This window comes from Harpia harpyja, chromosome 13 (genome assembly GCF_026419915.1).
Source record: "Harpia harpyja isolate bHarHar1 chromosome 13, bHarHar1 primary haplotype, whole genome shotgun sequence".
In the NCBI taxonomy this organism is placed as follows: domain Eukaryota; kingdom Metazoa; phylum Chordata; class Aves; order Accipitriformes; family Accipitridae; genus Harpia; species Harpia harpyja.
Window position 1 is genome coordinate 28,317,672 of NC_068952.1, and position 24,370 is coordinate 28,342,041.

The window sequence follows — 24,370 nt, forward strand, 5'->3', positions numbered from 1 at the left end:
AGGTGTTGCAGATGCTGTAGAGTGCAGTCTAGTTCAGCACCCAAGAGGTACAGAGAATCTGTTAAAGTGTTCTGTACTTCAGTGAATTTCTATGCAGCAATGGCACGTGTGAAGACTACACATAAAGACAGAGTAATGAAACAAAGGTGATTACTGAGCTAATACTGACCTCACAGAGACATAGCCAGCTGATGTAAGTCCACTGTAATCTTCAAATGCAAGTTTTCTGGGTCATTACATTTTCTAACACAGCAGTGGAACTGTTACTCTTGCTGCAAATGAAGTACAGAACTAGATTCCCTACTTGTAGCTTACATGGACTGTATACCAGTGGCAGTCTGGACACTACCCTCAGCCTAAAACATCCCGGCAAGATACCATCATGCAGAATGTCACCTTGCTTTGTTTGCAAGAGTGACACCCTCCTCCATGCATTGGAGCAAGAAACAGGTAGTGGAGAGGGGAACAAAAAAAAAAAAATGAGGAAAGCAATGTCCTTATGCAGAAAAAGAAATCCTCAGCCCGTGTAGAGGCCACAGATCTTCAAAATTCAAATGAAGACTGTTTTCTCAACTTAGTTCTACAAGAGAAAGATTTCTCTATCAAACCCATTATCTTCAGGTAACATAACATCTTTGGAGTCCCTGAGATACTACAGCTCCATGTAATGACCTTGGACAAATGGAGAGACTTACTTAGTATACAGATTAACAAGGTGGAAGCCAATATATAGCACCCTGAGTTGCAAGTGAAACAATAGGAATAGGCAACCCATGCCTCAGCAGACAAGAGATGCAGAAGAAAGTGCAGAGGAGGTGTTGGCTAGGGAATTATAAGCTAACATACTGCACAGGAGAACAGAAAAAAATTGAAGTATTTCTAAAAGGCCTTTCCCTCTTATCAGAGCAGTGAAGAAAGACAGCAGTCAGAAGGAAGAGCTGAGAAAGGCCCTGAAGAGACATGGCCTTCTGGATGTACAGAAGAATGATTATGCAAAACCAGAGACAAGGTAGGCAGTCTTGTTCCAAGCGTGCCCCAAAGGTTAAGCACTCTAGCAATGACTAAGAACTGTCATCGATCACTAACCTGTATCTGGATATAAACCAGGAATATAAATAGATACTTTTTCCCCTGAAGCTACAGAAGAAATACAAAGAGGAAAAATACAAAGTCACAATCGAATCAGAGAATACTTTCCATAGTCAAAAATTAAATACTGGCTTCAGAAACAATACAGCCATCTGCTCTGTATCTTAAATAGGGTTAATCATAAAAAAGAGGTGCTTGTAAAATCTTAAGTTTGAAATATTTTATTTCCCAGTATATTGCTAAATAATTTTGCAGTTAAACCAAAAAGGAAGAAATATCAGAGATGAATATGGAATACTTACAACTAGAAAATGGTTGCTGAACCATCTGAATTTCTATAAAAGCATCAATAAAAATGTAGAAACATGGTCTCACAAAATTAATTGGAATCTGAAATGCCAGATTGTCTTCACAATGGCCACAATATGAATATTGATGGATTTTTGCAACCAAAACCTAATTGTGACTTTGCCAAAAGACAGCTTAATACAGCAATCAAAACATCTCTAAAAACCTGGACTTTTATTTCTGCAATTTCCTATTCTCTCAGCTATTCAGCATTCAGTAAGCAATTCTCATTAGAAAAAAAAATGCTACCTGGTCACAATTTTACTCTCTTACGGAGTTGTGCTATATCACAATACATTCTTGGGAAAATAAAGAAAAGTGAATAAAAAGCTGAATAGAAATAGACACTCCATAAAAACTACCTGTAAAGTATCATAAGTCTGGAAAATATTTGTGGCATTATACAGGCTACTGCTGATGCAAAGAAAAAAATTGCAATTTAACCATTTCATGAATATGAACAATGCACTTGTTCCCAGCCATTTAGAATGATCTGACATTCCAAATGTTTATAAAAATTGGGTAATAAAAGAATTAAGTCAATACCCTTAAGTACAATAAATAATGCTGTTTATTATGGTCGGGGCTGACCACGAGCATTTGTTCCATATCTGCTTGGGACATTTGTAAAACCAGTTCTGAATCCTTGAGTTGCTCCCATTCCCGGTATTCCAAATCCTTGATTGAGTACAGTGCTGTAGGGTGTGGATCCATGATTAAAGCCCAATCCATAGGGCCTTGTTTGAGTGTTTAAAAGGATGACTGGACTCACGTTTTTGCCTGGTGTATTAAAAGAAAATTCTGGCGGTGGGCTGCTGGGCTTAGCTGGAGTGGATGTAACAGGGTGCAAATTATCAGCAGCTTTCAAAGATGGCATTGGAATAACATGATGATCCGAAAGGTTCAGAATATTGTTTGCAATAGGCACAGATGATAAGGTAGGTCTGATCCAGTCATCTTTGAAAATCTGAACAGTCAAGGTAGAGACCAATGTGTATAATCTGTTAGTGACATGGGCAAGTACCATTTGTTCATTTGCATCTCTCCGAATTCGGACATGTACTGATCCAGCCTAGAAAGTGATAAAAATAAGTTGGCTGTTAACTGTTACTTCAATAAAGATTCTCCATATGCATTCAAGAAGAGGTAAGTTATCCTGCAGAGAATTATGCAAAGACCTTTCACAGTGGAGACTACTGACTGAATTGAGAAACTTATTAAGTAATTCCATAATTAGGATACACTTTGATGTTTCCTAATGCGTTAAACTCTTACGAACATAGCAAGATCATCATTCAGGAAAAGTGAGACTTAAAACCAAACTATAAAATACAATATGTGATGGCAGGAATGGAAAGGCAACAGCCGGGAAAAAGAGCGGCCCAAAAGAAGAACAAAGTGCAGACAAACTCCATAGGCCAAATTTAGGAAAAAGTGTCATCACTGTGCTGTTGGAGCAGATAAGAGGACAACACGCGTGGCAGACACGCTCAAATCGGGACCATTAGCAAGAACAGAAGCAATGCCCCTTGTGGAACTCAGACTTAAAGAGCTTCTCCTGGATGTGCGCATAACTGCGGGCTGCCCCTGCCTTCCTCTCAGTAACACTATCTCATTTACCTTGAACTACTGCTGCAGAAGAGAACAGGACACAAAACAGAACCCCTCACATGCATTTTCAGTTCATATTTAATGAAGAACATGGTTCACACCTTGTGCTATATAAGCCATTTTTACATCAGATGGTGCAGCTGAAAACATATCCAGGTCTCAGGAAGTTTCTACTACAATCTGGAAGATGCCAATAGGTAAATATGCTTACAAAGGTTTTGTAAATATCTGTGATCAATCCAACAATGCTGTGATCCAGTATTTTGGGTAGCAGAATAGTAAACTGAAAGCTGTTTTCACATCAGCAAGTCAGAGCTGCTGCCTTTTTCTTTTTTTAAGAAGGGTAGCATACTGGAAGAATTCAGAAGTAGAGAAAAATTCTAACAGTCTTAATTTTCTGACTGTCACAACATACCTGCATCAACTTAGGAATAACTGAGTTCTGTGTAATCATTCTGTATCACAAAAAAACCCTTGCTTTCTTTCAGCTTACAGAACATGAGTACACAACTGTAGTTGTTTTATTCCCCCCTGCTCCGAAATGCTGAAAACATATGATTCTACAGTAGACCTTTGGTACCTATAGGTTTACAGTTTCCTTTTTCTCCCCTCTGAGACAATTTATGCTAATATACCATTTGAAAAATGTCTTTACTATTGTTTGGGGTTTTCCTCACTGCGAAAATACAAAACAAATTTTACAGTTGCAAAATGCATGCTTTAATCCAGGGGTCCAATATACTTAAATAATATTAACCAATTACAAAGCTTTAAAAAAAATATAAAGGACAGGGGAAGAGAAGTTTTGCAATAAATCACAAGGACTGAGTACTGACTCCAGCAAATTTTTTTATATTTAAGATTTCAGGAGAAATATCATACATTATTTAAATAAAAAATTTAAAATAGTAACTGACAACTCTTTTTTAAAGGCTAAAAAGACAATAGACATAACTTACCAAAGTGCCAAAACCTAATGTCCAGAAATGCTCATTTCGAACTTCTAAGACACCATCCAAAGTTGAAACCTAATTTTACACAAACATCCAGAAATATGAAAATAAATTAGAAATAATGTTTCAAATCCTTTTTGAAATGTACTTTTACACATAGCTGAATAATACAGCATTTTCAGTAGTGAAATAAAAGCTTCCATACACAGAATAGACGATGTCTGCTAATGACGCCGCTAATGCTTATCTACTGTACTTTTGCTACCCTTAAACATCCAAATCCATCAAAAAAGTGGAATTAAGTAACTAATTTCAAGTAACTCTTGCTCCCAAATTGCAATATTTTCTCAACTCGATATGCTGTAAGTCAACAGCTGCCTGTACTCATTTTCCTCCCCCCACTCACATTTGTAAACCACTTCGAACAGTAGCTCAAATTTATTCAATAAAAACAGTCTGCATACTTTAACAGATTTGTTCCAGATACCTGAATGACACTATTCATCTTAGATAGCAAGATCCATATTTTCTACATGCAGCTAAAAAATATTTAAAAAATTATTCTTTAGCAATCTTCTTGGACTACTCACAAAAACTCTTCATATTCCTGAATGCTTATTTAATGTTAGCTGTGCACACTATGTTATGCATTACACACTGACTTACCTCTCTAAGAAGTTTATCTAACTGGCCAATCACATGAGGTGGGGTTGTCTTCAAGAAAAAGAAGAGGGGGAAAAAAAAAACAAGAAAAAATTTATAATAAAGATTAACTGGCCCTGTTTAAGTGAGAGAGCCTTTAAGTCTGGTCTACCTACACAAGAGACCAATGGCATTAAACAATAAATTCTTATGAGTTCATGATGCATATTTCTACTGCCCTTAAAATTCTTCTAGCACATCACAAATTCCCCTGGGAACATCTTCTATTCAAATGCGTAAAATAGATTTTATGTTTTTTAAAAAATAAGGACATTTAACAAAACTGAAACCACAAAAAACCTTGGTTTGTGACATTGCCTTACCTGGAGTAGTACTTTCCCACTGTAAACACTCATGGGATACATGGTACCAAATGTCATCAAAGCAATTGCTATAGCAGAGGCTGTGTCTACAGCGAAATAATTGCTAGAGAGAAAGAACAATTTTAAAGAAGAATAGGTATTGACGTTTTTGAAAGGCATAAGAATTTTGATTCTTTTTCATTCTTTTAAATTATATACACTTACAGAATATTATACATGCTAATCTCATCTGAACTGTGCATCTTTGAAAAAAGATGAATATATTAATGGAGTTGCAATCCCATTCAAAAAAAAAAAAATACAGCTTTTGATGAGATCATTCCTTTCATGTAAAAAATGCAATTTCCCACAAACTGGATACAAAAAGAGTTACTTTTTTTAAGCAACAACTGTACCTACTTGATTTCAATGAGCATATATGTAATGCAAAGAGCTAGAGCTCCAGCAATATCAATCAAGACAAAAGGGTTCATTCGTGGCAGAAAGATGCTACTCAATCCTGGGATGATTCCACAAATACTGTAACAAACCAGAAAAAGCAGTTGTCAGCTAGCTGTTCATCATTACTTCAAAACCGAAAAGAGTTACACCCACTATTTCGGCATTTGACTTCAAATACACCTTGCAGTCACAGCAAATCATGTCTTTGGGGACTGAAAAGGCCATTCTAATACTGCTCAAAGTTCCATAATAGTCTGATGTCAGCAAAAATTAATCAAGTTTAGATCCACGTCACATTATCTCTCATATCTGAAATTAATACTTACCTCCTGCATCTTAAATTTGCGTTAAGTCTATCTTCCCATCTACAAAACATTATACTACACTAATCTTTATACAGTTTTTCTACATGCATATCTTGTGCTCCTTTTTTTCTTCTGGTAACATAGCTAGCTATGTCAGCTCTATGCAACACAAATACTTCACAGGTTCAGATATTGCTATTACATATATGTAAGTCTTGGGGGGTTTGCGTGTCACTAGTCTTCAATCCATCTGCACCTTGGTGTGCAAAAGTGTTCTAAAGCCAAAGCTAACTAATTCATGGAGTCTGAAAAGAGGGAGAAGACCAGCTAGCTGAATGAGAGGAGACCCAAAAACCCATGAGGGAACATTGGGAAAAGCTATTTATTTGTAGTTATCTTCTATCAATGGGAGCATGAAGATAGAGAAGGGTTTCTGTACTTCCCAGTGAATGTAAGTGCATGTCACATACTTGAAAATTTAAAGGAAAAGACAACATGAAATGTTTTGTTGCTCTGTTTAGAACCAACCTATGTTTAGACATCATGTGCTGGTCTGCTCCTATGAGAATTTTAATCAACATAATTACATATAGGTGCAGACATTTTCTAATCAGCAGTGCTTCACAGAACACATTTGAAATAGCTGTATACATACTAACCAAATTGAGTAATTTTTTAAAAATTGTTGGTATAATTGTCTACAGGTTATCTCAAAATCCAGTAGTATTTCTAGAGTGTAGATCTGGGAGCCCTTCAAAGTATACGTGTCCTTCCCTGTAACACTGTGTTACCACATCCTTATAGTGTCTGTGATTGCTATCCACTTTTTTCTTTTTTCTTTTTTTTTTTTTTAAACACTGAAACTCCAGGTACTTGGGCAACCCTATTGTTAGTCTTCCAAAGCTGTTTTGCAGAATTTGGGTCTGATGATGTAATACCTTATATCCGCATAAAATCAATTCTTCTGTTTAACAAGCACGTGTTCTCTGCATTCCTTAACTGTTTACAAAAATCACAACATGCAGAAACAGATGGGCCTTGCAGCATACTTAACATGTTATAAAATATGGTTTAACATTCTTATTTTGCTACTGAAAGCATAAGTACTTGGATGAACACATATGGCTCAACATAAACATTTCTGACATCTGACAAAATTATTTACGAACAATGTTATCTCACATTCCGATATCCAATACAAGCAGGAGGGTTAACAGACAAGAGAATGAGCAACACTGCTTCAGCCCCTAGAAGACACAGACTTTCCAGTTTCCTGCTGGACAGGTGAGGAGTTTCCATAGCTATGCTTTAGTGAGTAACCTGTTTCATTTATCACATTTAAACTGCAACTATCCTAGTAATTTGCCCACCCCACAGAGTAAACAAACACAAATTACTACAAAATACATCACTCGGGTAATGATTGTTGAGAAATGCAGTTGAAGTCTGTACAGGACAAAGCTAGTTTACCTCACCTCATCCAAGGAGAATTACATACAATGTAATGAACACATTCAAAGGGAAAGTTATGCAGAAAGATATATTCTTATTAGATTGATGTATCTGGGAAACATGAGAGACAATGTTTGCTCTAAAGTTCATACACTAGACCTACAGTAGGTGAAGCTATTCTAAAAGCTCTAATACACAACAGTTTATGCCTCAATACCCATCCAAATTGTTACTATACACAAAAAACAAAGACTGCCTTCCAGAAGCTAACAATTTTGAAAAGCATTATAAAGCTTTACCTTCTACTAAGATCTGCAACATGCTCCTGAAGCCAACTTGTGCTGGCAGCTGCAAAAGAAAGAAGGTAATGAAGTTACTACAAGTAAAGGTATCCATTTTAAAGTACACAAAAAATTTTATTTTAAGGGAAGAACCCAATACACTGTGAATGAACAAATGTATCTCAACAGATTCATTGCCACTTGGAAAAAAACAAAGTCTGACTGTTCCAGGCAGTAAGTAAAATGCCAATCTCTCATAATAATCTGAACTTATGAAATCCAAACATAATGGCAGATTATAACCAACATAATTATCCTTCTGGTAATATAAAGTATAATATATAACTATAAACAATTTAGTTAGTGAGAATGATCACAAGCCTAATTCACAGTGAGAAAGTCCCAAGTAAAAGAGTATTAAGTAGAATTATTACGTTAATTTATTTTTAATCCATTAATACATCCATTAAATATCTTCAAAGTTCTGCTATCTGTCAGATGACCTTCACTGGTTGAATCCAAAAGACTGAAAATAAAGGGTACTTCAGTATTAAAATGATACTCAGTTTATCATATTAATGACTACATACTACTCAGAGAGCCCTATAAGCAAACTAGAGTTGAAATTCGGATGGCAATTCTAAACTGCATGAAGTTATATTAATGGAGGTAATAGTGATATATACCCCCTAGTTAAGAAAGTTACCAAACAAATTATACCTTGATAAAAAAAGGAACATTAAAATCTTTTCCCAATTCTTGTTATAGATTAATTTATCACATACCTTCAGAGACATAAGCAAAAGGCTTATTCCTAATGGAAAGCATTGTAAATAAGTTGAAAAAGAGAGCCACGAAAGTACCAACCAGCAGTCGCCCTCTGGGGGGGGGGGGGGGGGGGGGAGGAAAGAAAAAAAAAAACTATCTTAATTTCACACCATCACAAAACATGAAATCAAGCTGTAATTACTAGCAACAATATTAAAATACTTTGCTTGGTATCTTCCTCTGAGACTGAAAACCGGAGTAAGATAACCTAGTGTAATGCTTAATAACTGGCAGTGTATTATCATTTTATCAGTTATCACTGAACTTTGTACATTAGTGTTATCACATTAGGCTGTACATAATGTTCGTAGTGTTGAGTAACAGTTCTTAACTAATTGCATATATGTACACAAATACATGTTTGTCCTTTGAAGATATAAATACATCATCCCCTCAGCAGTAGGGCTCAAAAAAGCTTAGTTTCCTATGGAATGATGCCCTATGCCCCTTCCCTTTCCTAGGAGAACTACAACTTCACCATACATCCCATGTCCCAGTCTTTTGTCCCATAACAGCTTCTTTTCCTTTCCCCATGTTCTTTTTAGTCTTCAATGTCTTTGCAACACCTTCAGTTCCCTAACAATCACAGTATCCTCCCCTGCCACATACCAGGCCTTCATAAGAAATGAGAGTAACTAAACTAGCAAAACCAGCAATATATAGTTAAATCATCATTTAAGAGAGCATGTGCATTACATTTCAATTGTACCTTGAAAAAACTGTTTACAATATAGCTTGCACATAGTTTGAAACAAATACCAAGGTACCAAAACCAATTTGGTGTTGAATGTACTTGCATAATTAACACATACTAGATTAAGAATTAGAAACACAAAGGGACATTGAAAAAACCATCACTTTACATGTCAAAATAATTTCTTACGTGTGTATCTCAGGTTGTTCCAGAAACCGCTCTGCACTACAAAAATAATTGAAAATTTGAGTTATATTCACACAATAAAACCTTGATACCTGAAGTTTATTTTTCAGTTCTGAAGAATTAGCTGCCATTCCTAAACAAAACCTGACAGATACAGTACTGCAAAAAAATGAATTGCTTAAATAAGCACAGCAGTTTTTATAAGTGATGAAAGCATTTAACACTGAAATCAAGCAGGCTGTAATTTTCCATCTACTTCCAAACTGGGCCACATAGGTGCTAGCTATCATAAATGCTGCCTACACAATAAAAAAATGCTTGTAAATGAACATGCCAAAAAGTACTGCTACTGCCACCACCAGTGTTGGTAATCACAAGAAACTAAGTATGAAGTCCCTGACTTACAGCCTCTCACTAAGCAAGGCCAAATAAAGTAGATGTTGGATACTGTAGTGGAGATATAAATATTTTTTTTTACCCACCCACCAGTAAAATAAGAAATGAGCTTCAGCTGTAACAGAAAAACCTATGACAAGTTTTGGGAATTTCCTAAAATTGATGTTCAAAAACTTAGAGGCTTTGGCAGTGCGTCATTATTAGAATTCATTCCAGTGTATTGTCAGTACAACAGATCAACCTACAGTATAAAATTGCAAAGTTCTTAACCCTTTATAGAGAAAATACAGCCCTTGGATAGAAAAACGGAAGCCACACTGGCCCAGTTTTAAATTCCACATGTTAACAAAAGCCTCTTCTTTTTTAAAGACTAAAATAACTTTTTAGGCTAACCTCCTGAAATACAAATGCATAGATAGTGTGTCAAATTAATACTTGATCAAATTTTGAGGGACTGATGAAGTTGATAGTTTAAACGTTCAGATCCGTAAGACATTATGAAGTTGCTTTACTTCATGAAGTAACTAAAGTAAAAAAAATTTTTCAAAAAAGTTTTATTATTAATGAACTTAAAAAGTCAAGATGCATAGGGAAATGCATTAAATAAAATATCTAACTTTTTGGAAAATACAGTTCTTAAGAGTATTTTCCTTGAAAGCGATTTAATTACATTTATCAATTCCTATCATTATATCTAAAGCCTACATATAGTGTAATCAATATAAGTGAGCAGTAAGGTTTAGCAATATTTTAAAAAATCTTAAGTTTTTTCTACAATAGCTCTCTACAGATACCATTTGTAGAATGCATATACTTTTGCTCAGTCTGGGGTATCTTCATACGTAACAAAAAATTAAAGAAAATAGTACATAACCCTACCTTTCTTTCAGTATAAAAAGAGCACCAAGCTGTGCCAGAACTGTAGATGCAAATACAGCTAGAACTTCAAACCTTTCAAACCTGAAATTTGAGAATTAAGTTTAGAAACACAGAACATTGAACAATGCATCAAATCCATTCTAGTCTGTACAGGACCCAGCAGGACAGACCTACTATTTCCAATTTTTTCTTTCAAGAGCAGATAGATGGGAAGAAACTGGTAGTTTTATGGAACAGGCATTATTTTCAATTTCTTTTAAGCCAACACTCCACTTATCACAAAGAGCTTAAAATTAAGCATTTCTTAATTATTTTTCCTGTCCTTCCCCTTTCCTCTCCTCCCCTATTCCATAACTGTTCTTTACAGCACCAGCCTTGGGCCTCCTTATTTTTAAGCTCTTTTACACACAGATTATTAGTCATGGCTGTTAGGGGAGACAGGCAACAATAGTCAGCAACATATCAAATGTTGTATTATCAAACACGAGATCTTGTTATTAGTACTTACCCAAATGAGTAGACTGGGCTAGGTTTCTTCATCATTACCCAGTAGCTTATTAGACATGTTACCAAACTGAAAAAAGGGTGAGAATTAGACTATGATAAATAACTGCAGCCTTTACAAACTGGATAATCTACAAATATACACTTAAGCCATCAGAACTGAACGAATTAATATAGCCACGTCTTGCCATGAACTCAACCCCTCCGTCACTGTCACAATGAGGGTTCCAGTGAATCCAGAAAAGGTTGTGCTTGGGAATAAAACTGAGACTGCACAACAACGTCTCTGCTGTTCCCATAAAAAGGGCAGCAAACAATTTTAGCAGAACGGTAGTCGGTCTAATTCCTTACACCAGGAGACAGCCTAATGCTGTGCTTGCAAAGGCTACCACCAACCTTCTTCAATATAGAACATCACTCAGCCTAAATCAAGTTTACCGTAACTCCAAATGCAATGCATTTTTCCACTGAGGCCCTGACACAAACCAGCACAACCAGTGCCTGCACTCCACAAATTTTTCTGAAAGGGACCTGGAGCACGTGAGACCAGGTACCCCAGAATGTGACTAACAGGCAAAGGTGGTTTGAGAAAATCCTTTTAATACTGCCTGCTATCACACATAGTAATGTCATACAGTATTGAAAAGTACAAAGTAAAAGCAAAAGTATCAAACTAGACACCCAGTAATGCTCTTCTTACATGTGTTTTATGAACTTGCCTAGAAATACTGTAACCTGAGAAAGGCCATTTAAATGAGAAGGAACGTGATAAGCGAGACGACAGGACTGTCACATTTTGTCACTTCCTTTGTATCCCAGTGAAAAAGTAAAGAAAGCTCTCCATTAAACTCTTCTTTTAGAGATATATCGTGAATTAGATTTAGCACTCCAGAATAAGACTCAGTCTATGCCAAGTATTGCCTTTCTCTTCCACAGTGTAATTTATATACGTATATGGCCAAAACAGATTTACTTTTTTGGCTGCTTTCATCTACACACGCTCTAATCTAACTGGCCATTCACTGACAGCCACAGGTCTCTCTTGCTGTTTTCTTTCCAAGTGTTTCTCTCATACCGAACGTCTGAAATTCCAATTATTTTATCCCCATGGTACTAGCCTGAATTTTTCTAGGATGAGTCTCATTTCTGTTGCCTATTTTTCCTCTGTTGACCCCTTTGGACAGTATTTTTTTATTGGAAGCGACCCAGATTCAGTGCCATCTGTGCCTTTATGCAGCTCTTTCTTAATTAATGACAATGTTAAATCAGACTGGATCAAGAACTCATCCCCACAGCTGCTGAATAATCATATCCTCACAACCTGATCCACAGCTGTGTGGAGTAAAAGCAAAAGCAGAGGAAATAATACTGCTCATATACAAAATAGTAAATTATATACTCAGTAAGACTATTATAAATGACCAGGAAGATGACAAAAATGAAAGAACCAGAAATTGATTTTTGCAGCAGAATTACTGAGCATTGTTCTCCATTCCAGCAAATCAAAACTCTTGAAAGAGATCACTGTGAGTTAGAATAATCTTCTAGTCCATCCCCTCATTAACCTAATATGTGAGTGCCAAGGGTATTCCATCTTCTCGTAAAACTAAAAAAAAAATTAATATTCTATACAAATACAAAATACAACATCAAAACTTTGCCCAAGGTGAAAAAGGTATTTTGAGTCAAGATGACAAAATTCAGCAGATAGAAAATTCTAAGAGAAATGAGATTCATTAAAGTTACATCACAATTCTAATGCAGTCACAGATCAAGTTAAATATTTTTTTGTCTATATCAAATATTCATTTTCCTTTCTGTGTGTTTGCTGCTGTTATTTATAAATGTTTTACTGTCAGTCAGATAAGCAATAGTATGTAATGGGCAAACAGACAGCAGGTAGCTGATCCATACTTTTTATAAGCTAGTGAGCCAGCAAGGAAAAGGATGTAGGTTAATAATTAAAAAATACATGCATTTTATGCAGTTTATTTCACAACCACTGCTACCAACCTGCAACTCAGGTAAGAATTGAATATATTTCATGTCTGTATTCTCAATATCATCAAAAGTGTTCAGAACTTTCATGCTTAAAGTAGTTTTAATATAATTTTGTTAGGAAACAGGAAAAATACTAAAAATATCTAATGGCCTTATTGGAAGAGCATGTGGGATCTAGCTTTTGAAATAGAAATAGGATTACATACTCCCTGTTCCCTGATGCTAAAACTGAGGGGTACTTCAGAACCAATGACTGTGGCATTAGGGAAATGTTCCAAGTGAACCATTGGATAACAGTTTGATGCTCGATTCTGTTTTACGTTGTTACGCATCTGCACAGAGAAATCCATGACGGAACTGATTTGTTACTAGTCGTTCTCAATACAGCTATGGTGTTTCTCATCATCTATTTATTGCGATGTACAATTTTATACTCATTTAAGCTATATTTAAACCAGTTAGTGTTTCTATACTGATAACTAAATAACATGTGTTTGTATCTGTAAATAAATTTTCTATGTATAGAAATATACAAAGACAGGCACAAAAGAAGAGTAAGACTAAATGGGAAAAAACCTCACCTGAAAAGGTCAAAGATTGTCAAATACGTGTAAGCAGTTAAAGCTGTAAAAAAAGCAAATATTAAAACAATGTAATTTTTCAATGCAGCAATCACTTGTATTCTTCTAAGTCCCTCTTGTGCAGCTCTTTTCCATCTTCTACCTACAGAAACTGTCTCTGCTGATAGAGCAAGTCTCTCTGTCTTTTTTATGTGTATATAATATGAATGTCCTAAACACACCAATATATTTAACTTCATAAAAACAGGTTGATTATGGCAATCCTAATTCTAATAAAGCATGTAATAATGCCCAGATAGATACAAAAGGCATTAAGCCTGTGACTAAGTTGTGACTAAGAATTTAAATACAGAAAAGTCAGGAGAACTTCCAGCAACACAACATCCGCCAAAGCAAGAGACCTCTTATGTGCATTACTGCAGTGAAAAGTAGGTTCAACAGAATTTTTTACTTGTTTTGCTTCTCCGACCCATCTTGAAACTGCAAGAAAACCTGTGTCCCAAATTAAAAATGTAAGGCATTCTACTTTCAGCACAGATGATGGGAAGCATCTTGGAGCCCCTATACAAAAGCAGAAGATATACAAGATATTGAAAAGGGGCAGTCCTGGAACCAGAGAAGCCTTTTGCCACACTACAAACATCTTGATTCAACTGCAAGTGAGAGTCTCTGTATGTCACTGGTGCTATTTATGTAAGGAACAGGTTTGAGGACTAGCTTAAAAGTCTACTTTTTTGCAATCTTAAAGATAAAGAGGGTACTGCAGGAGGAAAGTGACCAGCAGGTCTGGAAAGCCTTGCAGATTTTGAAGGGCTTTCACCCATTCACACCTGCCTGTGAGAAATGCCTCTAACCTGACTGTGGCAAATCAAAAGGAAGCACTTTCCAAACCTGGCTGTGCAGCCACATAACTCCATTACGTGCTGAACTTTGCTTTTTTAGTATGTTGGAACTTCACAAGCTAAGAAACACATGGTAGTTTGTAGTTTCAGCACAAGAGAGCCACCTACCTATGCTGTTTGTAGAGCTGCACCACATTAGCAGGAAGCCAATACATATTAAATTTATAGCACCAAACAGCAAGATCTTCCAGGACTGTTGATGAGAATAAATATGTATTTTACATCTTCCAAAATTTACAAGACAAAAATATATCGATCTGGTTTTAAAAAACAATATTGTAGTACTTCACCATGCAAGCAGAACTGGCTTCTCCTCCCTCCCAAAAATTTACAACTCATTTCAGAGCAAGCCCATATTCTATTTTTAACTCTACAGATCGTCTCAAAACTTGTTTGTAAACTACGCTTGTGCACCATGCTTAAAATACCTTTTTGGTCTAAAAAAATCACCCCGTATAATATTTGCATTTAATTACAGCACACACCATCTGACTTTTGAAGACAGCTTTATACAACTTTATATTAGTGGGTTCTTTTCTTTGTGCTGGAATTTAAGTCCCCAAAACATCTATGCATATTCAGTTTACAGTTCTACTGAACACATTAAATATAAGTACAATTCTGGAGAACACTAATTGACAGGGACAATGCACAGGAAGGAATCCAGCTTCACAGTCGGAATTTTTTTTAAGCACAGCTGGAAAATTTCAAAGAAATATTCTCAAAATATACTCAAGTTAATAATGTATTTTAACTTATCACAGTTAATGTCTTTTTTATTATTATTCATTCTTAAAAAGAAATACTTACCCTCCTATCTGCTGCAACCAGCCTAAACTCATGTGTTAACTTTCCAACCAATGATCTCTGTGATTTGCGGAACAGGTGTATTGTCCCCTTAAAAAAAAAAATTAAAAGTTTAATTAAATATTTTACTTAAACCATAGTTTAAATTAGCAAAAAGGAAACCTTCATTTATGAACTATTTTCATAATTTTATCAAAGAATCAGAATGAGGTTTTTGTTAAGTAGAGATAGCCCGTAAACATTAAGTTCAGCAGTATTTTACATTTTACATGGTTATTATATTAGAAAATTATGAATTACTTGGAATCAAGCTTCATTTAGATATAATCCAGAATTCAAGTTTACTGGAAAACATACCAAAATACCATTTAAAGAGTGGTTTTTTACTTTTATTTAAATAAAACTACTACAGATGTTCTGGAAACACAAATGTTTTTCTTTACCAAAGCTCACTTCCTATCCAAAGCCAACTGGCTTATTAAACAGGAAAATAATGTGTGTGTGTGTGTGTGTGTGTGTATATATATATGTATGTATAAAAAAATGAGAACCCATCAGAGAAATAAAAACAATGCTGGTATCATCTGTAATGTGGTAGACACAAGGCCAGTAACATGATGAGACATACAAACAATCTCAGTTGTAGCTTAACCTAAACACGCACAGTAGATGCGGTCACTGTAGGTCTCCCTCTCCTAACTTCCAATTACTTGCAGATGAGCGTTTTCCTGGGGTGGAGAGGACGTATGTGCATACAGGGAGTGGGATGGGATGAGGGGGTGCTACCTGGCTCTCCTGAAAGTGTGACAGGTCTCTTCTGTCAGGTGGCTGGAGATAGGACGAGAGGAAATGGCCTCAAGTTGCGGCAAGGGAGATTTAGGTTAGATATTAGGAAAAATTTCTTTACTGAGAGGGTTGTCAGACATTGGAATAGGCTGCCCAGAAAAGTGGTTGGTTGAGTCACCATCCCTGGAGGTATTAAAAAAGCGAGTAGATGGGATACTCCAGAACATGGTTTAGTGGGCATGGATGATGGTTGGACTCGATGATCTTGAAGGTCTTTTCCAACCGAAATGATTCTATGACTACCAGAAAAATTCATCAACCATGCCACTTGCTCCTCTTCCTCAAAGGGCCCATGCTTCTAGTTAGTTGTACTCCCTTCTACTCTCCCCACAAAGAAGTAAGCTTTCCATGTGAAAAGCTCCTCTGATTCACAATAGAAATTTGTGGACTTGTAATGGATGGTCAGTCATATGCAGCGATTTGGGGCTGGATGAAATAAGGTTTGATTGTAAGCTATCGCATCTGTAACTGCCAGCAGAAAACAAAAAGACATACTAACGGGCAGGTTGCCAAAACAGACTCAATTAACTTACAGACATGTTTGTTGACACGGCTGCATCTCATATTATCTGTAGAAATACACGTACGCCTTGGTGCCATGAATTAAAAAAGCAGTACTATAGACCCAAGTTTAGCTCAGTTGGGGCAAAAGGCTGGCACTTACTATTTTCTTTACTAGCAAATCATTACGTGATGATTTTTGTTTTCCTCAATAGAGGCATACAGGCTGACAGAACACTTTGGAAAGCTTTTCTAACAGGCAGTGGACTGCCTGCTTATGAAGGTTACTCTGTCACCTTAGCAGCCATTGCCTTCCCATGCTGTTAGCAGTACACCCATTGCCAAACCACACTGTGCCAACACCTCTCCACTTACTGAAGGATGCCGTGTGTTAAAGTTGCGTATGCTGCACCACAGAGGAGAACCTCATGCAAACCCATGCTAGCCACAGCTCGCCCCTGGAAGCAAGCTCTAAGCCAGCCGATGTTGCCCTCTGGTATTAAAGCGTCCTGAGCACCTAAACTTCTGCCGACACAATGGAGAGAAACACCTCTGTGCTGAGCAGGAGGGCAGCTGTCCCGCACCTCAGCCGCTGAAGGTCCCCACGTGGTGCTAAAACAGCCGTACAAGAAGTATTTCTACAGTGAGCACGAGTGCCTGCTCCAGCAGTGCCAACAGGTGACGGTACCTGTTACGGATACCGATGTCAGCTTATTTGTGCTCAGCATAAAAAGGGAAAGTCGAGCCACCCAGCAGAACAAGCATGCCGGGTGGTTGTCGCCAGAAGAACGACTTTTCCCCTCTGGGAAGCGAGCTGTCCGTAGCAGGGGTGACGGTCCCGTGGCGGTCACTGACACGCGGGAGCGGGGGGCAACGTAACCCGTTTGCCCTGATGTGGGTTTCAGCTCCCCGGCCGATCCGGCACCGAACGCCAACCCTGAGGCCCAGGCCCAGACCCAAACCACAGGCCTGAGCGCGGGTCACTCCTTCGAGACCCTCCCCCGGCCGAGAAGCCCCCTCCCGCGCCCCCGCCCGCAGTGCCGCCTCTCCGCCGCCCACCGGCCGGGGCCCCGGGGAGCCGCCGCTGACCGAGGAAAGCGCCCGGGAGGCGGGCTGCGAAGAGGAAGTACTCCGCGGACGGCCGCCCCGCGCGCTCCCCGCGGGCGCCGGAGCCGTTAACGGCCGCGCCAGGCCCGGCCGCCCCTCCGCAGGTGCCCCCCGCCGCGGCGGAGGGAGGGGCGCTTCCCTAGCGCCCCGCCGGCGGGCGGAGAGCGGCGGCGGCGCTCGGCGGCGGGTAACGGGTTACGCCGCCCGCGACGGAGGCCCGGCCGGGCGGGGCGGGCCCCCGCGCGCAGCCACGTCACCGCCGGCTCGGCGGGGCTCGCGCCAGGAGTGGGGCGGGGGACGGCGGAGGCGGCGCGGCGCGCTGCAGGCCGGGCCGGCACCAGGGCCCGGGGCGCTCTGTCCCGGCCAGGCCCCGCCGCAGCGGCGGGCACCCCGCCCCGCCCGGGAGCGGCCGCCCCGCACGGCCTGCCTCGCCCCGCTCCCACGCGCGACTTCCCCTCCCCCCAGCGCGGGCCACTCACCATATTATTCCCCGCACCGGAAGAGACGGCGCCATGCGAAGCCGGAAGAGGCGGAGGAGGCTCCCGTCGCTACGGTAACGAGCGGACCCGTAAGGCCACGCGCGGCAGCGGATGTGACGCCCGACGGAGGGGCGCCCGCCCCGTCCCCTGGGCTCGGAGGCGCCTTCGGGCGGGAGGGAAGCCCGCCCCTCCTCCCCCGGCGGCAGCGCGGCGGGACACCCCCCCACGCCACACCCCCCGTCGCTTCGTTCTCAGCCGGCGCCTCGGGCAGCGTGCTGGCGGCCGCAGGCAGGCAGGCGAGGGTGCCGAGGCGGCAGCGGCCCCGCTCGCCCCAGCTCCCTCAGCCCGACAGCCCTCCCCCGTGACGCACGGGTTCTGTGTGGAAGCCCACTGCCTTCTGCCTGTTACCTGCCCGCTATCCGGCAGAACTCCAAGGACGGACTCCCGTCGCGGTGGTCGTGATACTCCAAGGACGGTTTCGTGTCACCGCTTCCGCCATACAAAAGTACACCCAAAATCGCCATAGCGTCACTAGGGCCGGTCCTCTGCTGCTGTAGTCCGCATTAACGGCAGTAAGTACGCACCTCTGAGTGGATTTTTTCTAGCAATACGCAAACCTTGGAAAGGAGAGTAGCTCTCAGAACTACAGGAACGCTGTTGTTGAAAATGCAGTCACTGCTTTGCGTGCTGAAGTTCTGAGAACTGCTCCCGTCGCTCTGAATGTGTTAAAATACTGAAAGCACTACCGTTCAGCAGCGTGATCTACAGTCGGCCGAACCCCATCCCAAAGTCTGTGGTGGTCCGAAGCAGAGAGGGGACTTGGTGGGAAGAAAAACACAGAGCCACGTTTGAGGTAGTGTGACCGCTCTTACTGAGGCTCTGGAACATGGGGACGCGAGGGCTGCAAGGTGACAGTAATCTCCTTGTGTGACCTGGCTGGCGGAGCACTAGTGCCCAATAGGTTCTGTCAGAAGGAACAAAATACAAAACTGAAGTTTTCCTGGAAGTTAGGTTAGCTCTTTTAAGGAAAACTGCATTACAAAACACCTGCATGTGATTTAATGTATAGAAAGATTTAGTCACAAGACAAGTTATTTATTATTGCCTTTGGGAAATAAGTGAAAAGAGGTAGAAATAAAAATTGAAGCTAGATATTGTGCCTAGGAAGGTACCTGAAACAAGTTCCTGTAACACTGTCCTGTCTTTAGTCTTGTAACGGTCTACTCCATTGTCAGTGACCATAGTTAAGAGTGGTTAAAAGTGTTATTTGCATCTAATCTGTTCTGTGAACCACACCAAAAGACTTACTGTGGTTGGGAGCGACTGGACAGGTAACTGTATTCCATGAAACACATTTAGTGTCTCAGACCTGCTCAGTCTAAGCTGTTGGCTATAATGAATTTTTTTCCACTGTACAGTAGTAGTTTTGGGAACAATTAAAAAAAAAAATATTTGCAGTCTGTAAAATTTGCATGACAGGTAAGAGAATTCCAACTGCACTGTTGTAGTACGTAAACTCTCCACAGGCTGCAGCTGCTACTTCCACCCAAATTTAACCAGGAAATCAGAAGTCAGGTGAACCACAGGGGTAACATTTTATCTGTGTGATATGCTCCACAAATACAAAGTTGTTTGGTTACTTCATTATCAACACCTTATCAGTCTTTTTTTTATTATTTCATGTCTTAGCATATTTCTTCCCAGAAGAGGAAAACAGTTAGTTATAATAAAATTGCACTTCTAGAATTCACAGAAGAGAAATACTACAACTAATAGCACAGCTGATACTAGCATGCTGCATGTAACAAAACTCAGTCTTCAAGGGTGTCTTACAACTGAAGCAAGTTTGAGGCCTTTTAGAAATTACTAAAATGAAATTTGAAAATAATATAAGTTACAATATTGGAAAGAACATACTGTGCTTACAACGTGTATTTGCAAAAAAAGTGGAATCTTCAAAAGCATTTGGTAAAAACAACGCACTTTGCTCATTAGGTTGGTTGTAAGGCTTCTGAAATTCCCACCTTTTTGGTTTTTTTAGCTACACCACAGCACCAATAAAGCACTCGCATGTGTTGAGAGATGGATTTTAGCTAAATTATATCTTTCTGCCTTCACCACTACATAGTATTTTCTGTATTACCATTACATGCAGAATAAAAAAAATTGACTTAGAGAAAGTTGCATAACTATTGTCTGTTCCAGAGCCGTAGGCACCCTTGCAGGAAACAGGCTGGATTTCACAAGTTTGCCAAGTATTTGGAAATTTGCAGAAAGATGGCTTGAGTGAAAAGAACACAAAGCAAAACAAACCCCACAAAACTTTAAACTAATTTTTCCTCACTTTTTCTGGCAAACTTAAAACATTAAAATACAGAAATAAACAGATTTAATCTGAAATATGCCTGCATCTGACATGAGGCATGGAGCCTTGTCTCACACCATCTTGGCTGGAATGGGAAAAGATTTAATGAGTCTAACATGCTTCAGGCCAGAGTATGCTGCCAAGTCCATAACCTTTATAGATTTCAACATAGCAAGTGCTGGGATGTTGTTTTCAGGCTCTTGCTTCCTCACTAAGTTTATCTGAGCACCTCCTCTACAAGAGTAAAAGTCTGTTTGAGTATCTGTAACCTATACACAAAATTGCTAATCAAAATAATTTCAGTGGTTCAGAATCTGCCTCCAAGTAGTAACGTTTCACTCAAAAGAGAGATACTGGATAATTATCCTGCATAGACAACAATGCTGTCTTTCTATCCCAAGAAATTAACGCTTGACAGAAGCAGTAATAGCTCTTAATGCTTCAGTCGAAAACGTTTTGTTTTGGGGTTTTTTTTTCCTGTTTGCTGCATCGATTTTTATTTGGTTTGCTTGAACAGTGATAGATACAATGACATGTTGAAGGCAGTGGTCATGGCTGCTTTTTGAGAGACCCCTAATGCTGCCAGATATGTAATATTAAAATTACTCTAATCCAACTTTTTTTTTTTTTTTTTAATCTTATCGTCAGGATGTAACTGTAGAACAGAAAGCCCCAGTAGTTGTTAGGAGTCCAGATGCAGTCTCAAGACAATGGCTAGAAAGACTTACCAATAGTGAGGAGATAGGATAAGTGAAGAATTTAGATTGTTACCTCAAAAATAACAGCAGCACTCTCCCCCAGCAAAAGAAAAGGTGACATTTTGGTATCAAGTAAATTGGCTCCAAGTAGCTATTTTCAGGACTTTACCATGACTACCAGAATCAGTTATCTGAAACCTCCTGGTTTTCACTGTGATTTAGCAAGACTAGGATAGGAGGATAGGCACACGCTTTCAGTTTCAGCACATTTATTTAGGAAGTAGCACTTCTGTTTACATTAGTTTTAAGAACTTGAGTCATGTCCTTTAGAAACTAAATGAGGTATTTACGTATTTATTGTTCCATCATCTGGTATACAACACCTGATTTTTAAAAAAAATTTTTTTTTAAAAACCAGCAGCAATTAAACCAGCTTCAGGTTTAATGAAAAGGCTCTTAGTTTTGGGCTTTTTACCTGATAAACAGACAAGAAAACAGTAAGAACAGGACAAATGCAACATTTTATTGTGAAGCTAAAGCTATGTCACTGCTTATCATGCTTTTTTACATTGCTTATTAATAAAATGGTGTTTTAACATTTCAGAAAACATTCTTAAAAGAACAACGAAACAAAAGTGCTTCAAAACAACAAGATACAAGAGTTAACCCCATCCCAGACTGGAGTCACCCAATATATTTAATGGGGGTGGGGTATAGTGTTTTGTCTTCACCTTTGGTTTTTGTCATTTTAAACCAGATTTCTGAAAAATACTGACTAGCCCTTCACATGAATAAAAAATTGAATCTTGTGGCAAAAACAGTTTCTATATTTCCAGTCCCTTTGACAGGTGTGCGAGTATTAGATGAAGTACTTTCTTCCCCACTTCTAACGGTAAAAAAAACCCCACAGAACCGAGAGGCTACACCCAGCACCTTAGAAGAATACGCCTATATTAACCAACTACAAAGAACATTGACCTTTTTCCTCAAAGCCGCTTCTCTGAAACAGGATTTTAACAAGTGCGTCTTATGGAGGCAAGGAAAGTCTTACAGCAAAACAAGGTTGATCACTGTAGTTTCCAGACATCATGTCAAGAATTTGCAAATCAAAAGATCAAACTCTGAAGAACCCACAGTGTTTAGCCAACAGATTTAATCCACTGAAGGAGTGCATACCTTGCCAATTATTGCCAAACTCAGGAGGTAGTTATTGACAAAGTAAACAGTTTCTACTTTAAGACAGTTAACAGTTTACATGAGAAGCAGGAAAAACACAATACACATTTCCCCATACTTCAGAAGATGATTTTGCATTTGCAGGAAGTGACAGTTTAACCTCCTCATCCTGTGGAATTATAGTTACAGTATTTAAAAGAAAAAATATTGACAAGAATGTTTAAAGAAAAAAATTCTAAAAGAAAATGACTGATCCATTGGTCTTCTCTTAGGATGACCAGCAGATCACCCTATGCATGAAAATTCACATAGATGAGTAAAACATCATCCTTCAACACTAAATAGCAGCTCAAGAGAACCTAACAATGAAATCAGCAACCACCTCTAATTAGCACAATGACCGAGATAACTAGTTGCATTCACTACCTGCTTGCTACTTTTCATTCTGTTTTTGATATCTGGTAGAAGTCCCCGCCACTAAAAACATCACAAAAGCTTGAGACTGCCACAGACAACGAATCAAGATCTGTAACCTACAATAGCGCTTGCCACCTCCCAAAGCTGCCACATGCAGAAGCATCACTGAAGCACTGGAGCAGCTAGATAAGCATGTCTTAGGCAGAACTATGCATTATCCATGTCTTGGGTAGGAAAGCACTGTAAGAATCTAGGGCACAAAGTTTCACCATAGGTGGTTAAGGAAGCGCCAAGTAGAACACTGCTTTCTATACTGCTTGCAGAAGAGACATCTCAGTTAAAGGTGCCAGCATATCCAACTTCAGTATTCCCAGTAAAAAGTACTTAAATTTCACAAGAGGGACTTGGCAGCAGTGCCAGCCAGTGCTAAAACCCGCTTGTTTAGAATAGAAAAAATACTATTTATTCTACACCAGAAAGTGAGGTTAACTAAGTTATATGTATAAGAACTGTAATTTATAAAAACATTTGAGGGAATCTAGCAGTGAAATCAGCAGTGACCTCCAATTAGTACAGTGAAAACAAATTCCTTCTCAGTTCAGAGATCCCATTCTTTCCCATTTTGAAGTGTTACTATCACATTTATTATCTACATAAAGTAAGTTGCAGGGCCATATTCAACAAAACTGTATTAGCGACTGACTTTCTGAAGTAGAGTCAGTAAGACATCTCAGGGGCAGAATGCCTATTTCTAATACACTGAACTCTGTAAAGTCTAAGAAACTTACAGAACAGAGACTTATGTGTGCATAAATATCCTAGTTTAAGGCTTATCTTTAATATTCAGCGTTGGTTTTGTCTTAGCCGCAAGGAGAGAACCTGTACAGGTTTGGTGTACTCTACAGAAAAGTCAACATTAGTAAAGGGAACATCGTTAACACACGACAAATTCTTGTTTTAAGGAGAAAGAGCATCACACAGTGCCCGAGTTCTTCTCTCCTGTTATGCCATGAAAAGCAGCAACTCGCTGCCTGAGAAGACACTGTTCTTCCAAAGAGGCAAAGCTGTATGAAGAAGGCTGTTAAAAAAAACGGGCATGGACTGGTTTTTTTATTCCCTCCAGTAACTGCTACACTTTAAGTCAGTAGAACACACTTGCAGAGAGGGCCAGACAAGCTGCTTCCTAATCATCCCTAAAAAGTGGGTCAATTCAAGGAGAGGGGGAAAAAAAAAAAAAAAAAGGAAGAAAAAGGTGGTTTGATATTTCCAAAGGTTAAAAGCATCCAAGCTGCTGTCCTGCTTATCCTATTCTAATTCAAGATGTTGTATTAGAACACAATCTGATTTTATGGCAAATGCAGGTGCAAAGTTCTATATAAAATACCACAGTTTTGGGAAATACAGGGGTGGGGGGGAGGTGTTGGTTGGTTTTTTTGGTGGTTGGTATGGTTTTTTTCAGATAGGCTTTTATACACAATTAATCCAATGCATAGATGAA

The 24,370-nt window shown here is 39.1% G+C and overlaps 1 protein-coding gene and 1 long non-coding RNA gene across 9 annotated transcripts; one reads left to right on the forward strand and one right to left on the reverse strand.

Annotated features, from left to right (window-relative positions):
• Positions 1–1,990: 1,990 nt before the first annotated feature.
• On the reverse strand, positions 1,991–18,361 carry SLC30A6 (solute carrier family 30 member 6). 8 transcript variants are annotated; one of them, XM_052805346.1, is made up of 14 exons: positions 18,217–18,361; positions 15,287–15,373; positions 14,585–14,669; positions 13,575–13,617; positions 10,997–11,062; positions 10,489–10,569; positions 9,217–9,252; positions 8,291–8,385; positions 7,524–7,572; positions 5,426–5,545; positions 5,027–5,129; positions 4,668–4,715; positions 4,008–4,076; positions 1,991–2,509 (listed from the first exon to the last, which is right to left on the reverse strand). In XM_052805346.1, exons 1-14 carry the CDS (start codon positions 18,217–18,219, stop codon positions 2,012–2,014), a joined length of 1,383 nt encoding a protein of 460 aa, XP_052661306.1. In that variant the 5' UTR covers positions 18,220–18,361; the 3' UTR covers positions 1,991–2,011. The 8 variants fall into 8 exon arrangements, with proteins under 8 accessions (XP_052661306.1, XP_052661311.1, XP_052661308.1 ...); XM_052805351.1 differs by lacking the exon at positions 18,217–18,361 and adding an exon at positions 17,690–17,807; XM_052805348.1 differs by lacking the exon at positions 18,217–18,361 and adding an exon at positions 17,319–17,623.
• A 206-nt stretch (positions 18,362–18,567) lies between these two features.
• On the forward strand, positions 18,568–22,097 carry LOC128150245 (uncharacterized). The gene is made up of 2 exons (XR_008237997.1): positions 18,568–19,069; positions 21,884–22,097. It is a non-coding gene; the product is annotated as an uncharacterized LOC128150245 (long non-coding RNA).
• The last annotated feature ends 2,273 nt before the right edge of the window (positions 22,098–24,370 follow it).

Excerpts from the sequence above, each read along its gene's own strand:
- SLC30A6 (XM_052805346.1), bottom strand. Across the intron at positions 8,386-9,216 it reads GAACAACCTGAGATACACAC|AGGGCGACTGCTGGTTGGTA; the intron begins GTAAGAAATTAT and ends CCCCCCCCCCAG. Across the intron at positions 4,716-5,026 it reads GTGGGAAAGTACTACTCCAG|ACAACCCCACCTCATGTGAT; the intron begins GTAAGGCAATGT and ends TTTTTCTTGAAG.